General features: G+C 46.6%; 1 protein-coding gene across 1 annotated transcript; it reads left to right on the top strand.

The window, feature by feature from the left end:
* Positions 1-244: 244 nt before the first annotated feature.
* On the top strand, positions 245-5,649 carry LOC146191085 (mitochondrial 2-oxodicarboxylate carrier-like). Its single transcript, XM_084601562.1, has 3 exons — positions 245-1,012; positions 1,939-2,166; positions 5,260-5,649. The coding sequence occupies exons 1-3, from the start codon at positions 605-607 to the stop codon at positions 5,536-5,538; spliced, it is 915 nt and encodes a 304-aa protein (XP_084457688.1). The 5' UTR covers positions 245-604; the 3' UTR covers positions 5,539-5,649.
* Positions 5,650-9,084: the final 3,435 nt, after the last annotated feature.

The raw sequence follows: 9,084 nt of genomic DNA, 5'->3' as shown, positions 1-9,084 counted from the left end.
ATAATCTTTCAGGCTTCTTCGCGTTGCGCATATATTTCGGTCTTTCAAAAAGTATCGATTATGAAAGGCCAGCGAACGGTATACTACAGTGCCCAAAGACCCCAAGCTACCATGCACCCAAGGTTCCTCGGGGAGTAGTCTCTAAATTACACATACCTGAGACAGTGTTCTTGGCGGGTGGCCAGGAAAAGAAGGATAACATTTAATTTCATGCTAATTTATTTATTCAGCTAATACTGGTCAGGTTTCGAGACGCCGAAGATGCACAGGGGCTTTCGAATTAGGATGATCTAGAACGCCAAAGGAAAATACGAATAGCCTAATTATTTCTTATTCAGTTCCAGATCAGTATGTGCCACGCCAGCCATCCATCACGGAAGTCCACAGCAAACCCTTGATCGTCCGCATCTGAGGCTCAGGTTGGGAGCTCAGCGGTGGTGGTCAGATTGCCAATGCCTGGAAGAAATGACGACATCTTGGTGCATATTTGATCCAGCAAAGCAGATTGCACAAGGGGCACGGGCAGGGAGAGAATCGACTTTGTTTGGGGGCGTCCTGCAGGTCATTAGAGTCAACGGCTAAGTAGACACCTGTCATTGGCAAGATGTCCGGTTCCCCCGGAGGCCAACGCCAGCTGGGCCACCACCACAAAGCAGCCGTCCAGTTTGCATCGGGTGCTGTGGCAGGCTTCATCGAGGTCTGCGTGAACCACCCTTTGGACGTCGTCAAGACGCGACTGCAGATGCAGTCGGCCGACGACCCGAACCGGTACAAGTCGATCGCCGACTGCTTCCGGCGCATGACCAAGGCTGAAGGCTTCCTGTCCATCTACAAGGGCGTCGTGCCCGTGCTCGTGGTGGAGACTCCCAAGATGGCCCTGCGCTTCATGGTCTACGAGCAGACTAAGCGTCTCCTGTCGCCTCACATGTCACTCGTTCCCAACAACCTCATCTCGGGCTTCCTGGCGGGGGCCATAGAGGGCGTCGCTGTTAACCCTTTCGAGGTCGTTAAGGTGAGCGCAGGGCTGTCGAACGCTACTGCTTTGCATGCTGTAAAGAAGGGGCGTCTAGTTTATTCACAATTCCCATGCTTCCCGTCGGGGCTCTCGAATTACTCAAAAATGCTATCTTTATATATCTAGCTATCTTTACGCCCACGGACATGCACAAGAAAGTTGGAGCATGCGCACATGCATTACACACGTGAGACAGGCGCAGCGGCCAGCTTTTTTTGTCTACGATGTTATCGTGATTTCTAGAATAAGTTATTTTGATAAAGTTTAAGAACACAAGAAGGGAGGAGGTGGGCAAAAATGCTACATGAAGCTACGTGGAAGCATCTTTCACGCACCATGTTTTGCATACGTGAAAGATGCTTCCCCTTTTTTGTCTTTAGTGTTTCTAGTTTCACTACCTCTCTCGTGCGCTTCGAGAGTCGAACATTGGGCGAGATTGGTTTCAAAAGTCTGGAGTCGAAAAATGATGCATGCAGTATGAGAAAATAGGCTAAAATGAATATTATACCGATTTGGCAGCCGTTGTGTCTGTTATGAATGAACAAAGAAGCCTTTAAGACTATGTTTTTTTCCTCAATATATATGAAATCAATTAAAACGTACTTAGGTTGACTTAACAGTTGCTTGCTAAAGGAACAACTAGTACATGCAGTATCCTTCATACAATATTACAACGAGGTAAACTTATTACAATAGAAAAAAGAAACCCACCACTTATATAGGTCGGACAATCCCTGAATCATGTGTGTTAAGATAATTATCCCGAAGAGCATGTCAACACTATATGGCACGAGGCCATTCTTGTGTTCGCTTTTGTCCTTCAAGCGAACACGCCTATTATTTTTAAGAATTAATCTTCAATACGTACGGAAGCGCTTCTTTTATGCCCTTTAGCTCAACAATTATGTCTCTTATGCTCACAGGTCCGATTACAGACCGACCGCACCCTGGTGACGGCTCAGCCCAGCGCTTACTCGCTGGCTCGCCAAATCTATCGCACTCAAGGCTTCGGCCGCAACGGGCTCAGCTTGGGACTGACCTCGAATCTTTTCCGGCATGGCGTCTTCGTGATGTTCTACTTCACTATATACGGAAAGCTTAAAGAAATCTCGCCGGAGTTCAAGAATCGACGCCAGCACGACCTCTACAAGGTAGGCACAATACTTGCCAGTGTAATTTTGGAAACAGCGAGCGCAACCACCATCGACGATGCAAGCAGTGTGCCTCTAATGAATATTAAGCCTATTACAAAGGACATTATTTTGGCACCAAGAACCCACGTTTTTCTGTTAACAACAGAGGGTTATGTTGACATCTCGGCGCTAAAAAGGGTGTTTTCAAAAAGTTTTTCGACAGTAAAATCCGACTGGTGGATCCTTATAGTGACTCTGTAACAAACTGCGATTTTATTGCACAGAAACTCGAGTTGCCGCTGGAACTTTTAAAATGCATAAATTGAGATTCTAAGTCCTTTCTGAGCTGTTTACCTAGAACGTTCTCCGAGGAGAACGTAGCGCTAAGCACTGCTCGGCGATTTGCTCCTCCTTCCCTTGCGCTCCTCTTAAGCGTAGATAATAATGTTCCCCAAAAAGGGGAGAATATTTGTGATACGGGAGTAATAAGTCATTAGCATCCACCAAAGCTCAGCTACGCGACTACAGAGCAAAGCTGCACTGATTTACATGAAACTTCGTACTTGAAATTAAAATCATTTTTTTTTTTTTTTTTTTTTTTTTTTTTTTTTTTTTACGAGGGAGCGGGTAAGTCCTGTAGGGCTCTCCAGGTTACCCCCTAGGACTTGCTTCATGCCTGGTACAGGGATAATTTAAACTGAAACGCGAAGATTTTAGTACAGCTGTAGAGCTTTGCTTTGCAACCGCTTTCACTCATTCACTTCCTCATTGATTCTAGGGCTTGCCTATGGCAGATTTTCTCTCTTCGTGATAACTTTGTATCCGCACTTTCAGAATTTTCTTATGTAACACCACGCGTCGAATATTCAGTACACAAGAACAATAAAATTGCCTCTATGCATTTAAAAGTCCACACTGCGTGTACCTATATAGCAATGGGAGATAGTTGCACCAAGTTTCCGAGTGACGTTTGAAGAACAAGGAAAAGCTGAGAAGGCGAATGAACAGATAACGTTCACTATAGGAAAACCTCGATAGGGTACTTCGGCAAGGAATTAAGGATTCCTGTCGCAGTTGCATCGAGCCTTTCGCGTAGTGTGTCTGACATTATTTTCCTTTCACTCCGGTTGAAAACTCTTTTTTCATCGCTGATGATGTCGGTGAGCCTTTCTTGTTTCATTTTCCGCCTGTATTTTTATATCGTCTTTCTTGAATAATGAAAGTGCATTAGCGCATGCAAAACCAAGGCTCACATGATAATCAGGCAGATATATAGCACAGTTCGATTTCTTTCATATGCATGAAGAAGGCCTCTCTGACGTCACTGCACACTGGAGGCTAACTAAGGAAATTTATCTAACTTATGCCATCTATGTTTTCGACGAAAATGGCTTTTTTTTTTTTTTTGTCAGCGAAGCAGGAAAAAAAGGGAGAGACTGTCTTGACCACGCAATGTGAAGTGCGCTACTTAGGCACTGACGACTGTGCACCGTATTTCGAGGTTTGCCTCTTCGCCTCTGCACAAGTACAGCCTGAACAACGAGCAGATAACTTTCCATGGTACGGAGACAAAGGCCTGTCTATTTCCCTTTCCACTGCCTAACCTCTGCAGCACTGCCAGAGTTGAGAGCGAGGGTACCCATAAGGGATGTAGGGTTTTAATATGTATGTATGTATGTATGTATGTATGTATGTATGTATGTATGTATGTATGTATGTATGTATGTATGTATGTATGTATGTATGTATGTATGTATGTATGTATGTATGTATGTATGTATGTATGTATGTATGTATGTATGTATGTATGTATGTATGTATGTATGTATGTATGTATGTATGTATGTATGTATGTATGTATGTATGTATGTATGTATGTATGTATGTATGTATGTATGTATGTGTTGAGGCATCCTCTTTGAAACGAGGTGCTGACAGGTGTCACCAGCACCTGTTTTGCTGGTTATGCATTATAGCGGGTGCAAATAATATATGCCCCCCCCCCCCTAGTGCTTGCCCATAATTTGATTTTTTTTTTTTTTTTTGCTGTAATGCAATATTATAAGGTAGTGGACAGAGACCAGGTTAAAAGAGCAATGTTGCCATATCGAAGGAGTATCGCATGAAAAAATATTGACTTTTATAACTGCTATCCTACTTGAAAAGGCCAACCCCAATTTGTCCTTAATTTCCCTCTCGGGAAACGAAGGACAAATTAGAGTTAGCTTGCATTTATACAAAACAAGGCCTCCGGCTACCAAAGAGATAGTAGTACCGGAAATGGAGCTTCTGTACGCCAAAGCAAAGACAAGAAGCGACATTAAGGGGTCACAAATCGATTTTGCAAGAGACGTGCGTGAAAAGTGTCTACCTGCAAGGCCCAGTCTTTTCAGACTGAGCCTTGCAGGTACACATTTTTCAAACCAACTTAAAAATCAGTGCTAATCAAACTGATTATTAGTTGGTCACTTGCAGACTTCCTTTAGTCAAATAAATGCCATCAGTGTTCACCGGCGACTGGTACCGCACTGTTCGAATCTCTACGATCGCTACTGCTCGGAGCCCTGCAATGCACACAAATTCAACACAAATGTCTGCTGGAGACGGGCGAAAGGTAACCCGGGATTTTCTCATAGTACGTGGCGCCTAAAGTTTCTTTTAAAACCGCCTCTTCTTTACAGCTGCTATAGAGCTCGGTTGTTCTTCATGTGGTCGCCTCCGAACGTTCGACTCAATTTGGCGAACTGACCTCTGCCAATGTGTAGCGACGTAGGTGGACATAATGACGGTTTCTTAGTCGCACCACCGTAGTGACAGGGCGGTCTGCATTACCTAACATCGGAAAGTCATCGTATTTAGGCGAAGAGTCCTGATACCACCCCGTTTGTATACTAGGGCGGATATTTTGTATCTTATTTGCCGCTGATCGCTCATCTTTGCACTTAGCTTTTCAAGTTCGATTGGTAGCAACTGTAATATCCCCCCCCCCCCCCACCTTCCACCCTACCTACTCTTCGACAATAAACTTACTGGACAGCTCTCTGTTTCGACACTTATTACCGAGCTTCAAGTGCCCACACCTTTTCTCATAAGGACAACGTTAACGCGCAGGTTGGCACTGGTCTCTTCAGCGGCTGCGTAGCCACGTGCTTCAACATCCCCTGGGACGTGGTCAAGAGCCGTATCCAGGGTCTGCAGCCCGTGCCGGGTGAGGCCAAGTACAAGACGTGCTGGCAGAGCTTCAAGTTGGTCGTGCGCGAAGAAGGCTTCTTTGCGCTTTACAAGGGTCTCGCACCAAAAATGCTGCGTCTCGGTACGGGGCATGGGCTCATCATCTTCCTCTACGAGCACATCGTCGAAATACTCGAAGCCATGGCGACCAGACTGTGAACAGCGACCAACAAATTCATCCCTTATTCGTTTACGACAATGGTCCTTTGCGCCCAGTAGCCGCAAGGGCACAGGCGCTCTTTAGATAAATAAACGTTTTTGAAAAACGTATGAGACATAACCGATTACCCTAACCAGCACTAGTTGTTCCGCAAGTCACTCGCGGGCTACACACATGCCCTCGGGGCACACGTTAGACCAGATAATTGCTCCCTTCATATCGTTAGGTTACATGTCGAAGAGCTCATACAAATGGGGCCGGAGAGACCACACACTGTTAGCAGAAAGAAGCCCTGGGTCCGTATACTCCGAGTGTGCGTCGTTATCGAAAGGGTCGCTATGTCACGTGACCTCGAGTCATCTGACTGATGGAAGCACCGGAAGCAGAAGTAGTATCCACTTCCGGTTCCGGCGTTTCCACTAATCAGATGACAAACACGGAATGTGATGGACCCTGGTTGAAGTAAATAACGTGTCCTCTAGCGCACTACCACGTGAGTGCCGTACATCTTTATAAACAGGGAGTTAAAAAATCTTTACTCGCCGAAATAGAGCGCAAGCATGGTCCCATGTTTGTGCGTGTTTGTTCTATATGCCCATCTCCAGATCCCTGCCAACGACGGAAACAAAGAGAAAGCTGTGCGGGAAGCCGGCGAACCTGCTCGGAGGAGTACGATACCACGTGACCAAACGACATTGCTTTTTTTTAAACGCAATAAAAGAGTTAAAGGTTTCATTTTCGAGAAAATCCGGCATTTGCGTCGTGAGGGGCAAATTACCAGCTTACCTGTGGCAGACGGTGGTTGGCAAGTGACATAGCCGGACATTAATTGGCCGGTGAGTTGTTTGATGTCACGAAACCGCATGACGAGATTGAGTTAGCAGAAGTTTCCAACTCGAACATCTCCTTTAAATTAGAAGTGTGAGATGGGAGTCGAATCCACCGAGACCCTCGAAGAACGAGCCAGACATGCTACTCCTACAGTGACTTGTTCGCACGGCTTGGCATAAGTGGGGCTTCATATCTGCTTCGGCTGTGGTTTCACATGACGTGTAATCTTACGAGTGTGTGATCCAGATTGTGAGGTACTAAGTTCTTCTCAATTTCTCGTTTTTACCGCATGCAGGTGTGGCGGCGGCCGCTGCAGGAATCGTTTGCTTGTCGTATGCTTTTTGCGAGCACGTTTTGTTGCCTATTACTACGCATGAAACAACGCGGCCTTACAACGTCTGTAAAGAGGTTGGAACAAAAACTGGATTTCACAGTGGTTTTCGTGATCATAGTAATAGTATAATGTTTCAGTTGTATGAAAAACAGCGCGGAATAATTTCAATATTAGGGTACCACGAAAATAATTCTGGCACAACGGTGTCTTTTTTGACCTTAGTGGCTTTAAAGTTTGAATTCCTATTTTGATCGAAGAAAAATGTAACCTCACAAGCTTTATCAAGAGCTCACGACGTTAGAATTTTGCTCCGTTGCCGCTCCGAATATATATAATGCACCACGCTGTAGTCGGCTGCAAAATACCACGCTAGCCGCGCAGCGAAAATATATAACGAAATTAGGGCTAAGAGGGAGGAATTGCGGAATGGTGTAGCGTACAAACGAAGGTAAAGAATCGTGGAACTGCGCTGACCGCTTCAGAGGAGCAGCTCAGCACTGCTTAAAGTTGTGCAAAACTGCGACACACCTCTGACTGCAAGAGCCTTGAAGCAGCAGCAGCGCTGGCGCAGTCAGCGAGTAGACGACAGTGATGTTACAGTGTACTAGAAGAAGCATGGAGCCCGCGATTGGGACTGCGTTTTGAGGCACTGAGCCCGCCTCTGGCGAACGATGTGGCTAGAATCGCCAATTCATGAAAGCGTTTTCATAGCGCTGCTGAGTCAGTCTGCAAGGAAAAGGGTAACTTGCGTTGCGCCATGTGTTTGGGAAGAACAGTTCTTTATTTTTGAAGCGAAAAGCTTCACTGAGGGTCAGAGCAGAGCTTTGCGTATGCCGTATGCGATATGCTGCGACCGGGTGACGTCACAGCCAAGGCCAGCTGCGCAGCCCCCTCGCCAAGCTCATGCCGGCGTTGCAGATGCCCATATAGGAACCCATGCATTTGGAGGTCATCGTAACTCTCAGTAACCATCACTTACTAGTTCCGGGGTGTTTCTAACACTAATCAGACATCAACTAGTACTCAGAAAGTGCAGGTAATGGTTAACTATTACTAACCAATAGTAATGGTTAGAGGTTTCGAGACAGGACGTCATCGGCCGTGACGTCATGATCGGGTGTGACGTCATCATGAAGTCACGTCCGGACATGCGCATTAACCGGAAGTGGTAATGACGTCACATCATGTCAAGACGTCATGACTGATGGTGACGTCACCATGAGATTCCCGCATATACGAAGCGGACCCCGCCGGGCGTTCCATCCGTGTCCGGGCGGCGCCTTTCATTTGGCGCTTCCTCGAACGCTGCACCACAGAGCATATATAGAAATAGACTGAAAAATATTTAAGTCATTCAATTAGGGTGACACACAAAAAAAAAATCGTAGAGTGGCCTGAGCTGTCACCCTAATTGAATGACTTAAATATTTTTCAGTCTATTTCTATATATGCTCTGTGGTGCAGCGTTCGAGGAAGCGCCAAATGAAAGGCGCCGCACGGACACGGATGGAACGCCCGGCGGGGTCCCCGGGACTCTCATGATGACGTCACCATCAGTCATGACGTTCTGACAGGATGTGACGTCATTACCACTTCCGGTTAATGCGCATGTCCGGGCGTGACGTCATGATGTCACACCCGATCATGACGTCACGGCCGATGACGTCCTGTCTCGAAACGTCTAACCATTACTATTGGTTAGTGATAGTTAACCATTACCTCACTTTCTTAGTACTGTTGATGTCTGATTAGTGTTAGAAACACCACGTAACATTATTATTATTATTAATTAGGGTGACGTCAAGGATGTGACGTCACCAATCTGCCGTCAGCTATGAGGACCAAGTGGTAACTAGTGCACTCCATGAGTGACTGCGCCTTTCTATAGAACGCCGGTGAGCTTAGACGCGCTCGACATGGAAGCCAAGGAGGAGGAGGAGGAGGAGGAAGAACATTTCCGCCGAATATGGCGCGGCAGCCACCTCCGGGTCCGCACGCAGGCGTCCGGGGAGGCAGTCTGTCGCACCGCGGCCGGAGGACACCCGGCCTCGTCTAGGAGAAGAGGTCTTCAGCCTCGGCCGCCAGGCAGACGGCGAATCGCTGCGTTTTTTCGTCGGAGCTTCTTAGCGTGGTCTCCCATTCATCGCTAGTTTTAATCGCGTTGCGCCTTGGGGCACGAACGCATCTCCATATTATGTGATCTAATGTTGCCACGTGGGCGCAAAATTTACAAATTTCGGTTTCTGCACCGTCCCACTTCCGCTCTTTGGCGCCCGTCCAACTCCTCCACAGGGGCGAAAAAAAATGTCGAGCTTGGAGTCTTCTCCAGTCGTAAGCTTCCTTTTTACTCAGAGATCTATCCGGTGGTGGATACATCCTC

Source organism: Amblyomma maculatum, chromosome 4, assembly GCF_055883805.1.
Source record: "Amblyomma maculatum isolate TAMU_Amacu chromosome 4, ASM5588380v1, whole genome shotgun sequence".
In the NCBI taxonomy this organism is placed as follows: Eukaryota; Metazoa; Arthropoda; class Arachnida; order Ixodida; family Ixodidae; genus Amblyomma; species Amblyomma maculatum.
Note: the sequence above shows the minus strand (reverse complement) of the source record. Positions and strands in the feature narration are given on the sequence as shown.

What these genes read in the sequence shown, in the direction of transcription:
- LOC146191085 (XM_084601562.1), top strand. Translation starts at nt 605, where the DNA reads ATGTCCGGTTCCCCCGGAGGCCAACGCCAGCTGGGCCACCACCACAAA. An exon ending in ACCCTTTCGAGGTCGTTAAG is followed by an intron (nt 1,013 to 1,938) that starts GTGAGCGCAGGG and finishes TTATGCTCACAG; the next exon opens with GTCCGATTACAGACCGACCG. An exon ending in GCCAGCACGACCTCTACAAG is followed by an intron (nt 2,167 to 5,259) that starts GTAGGCACAATA and finishes GTTAACGCGCAG; the next exon opens with GTTGGCACTGGTCTCTTCAG.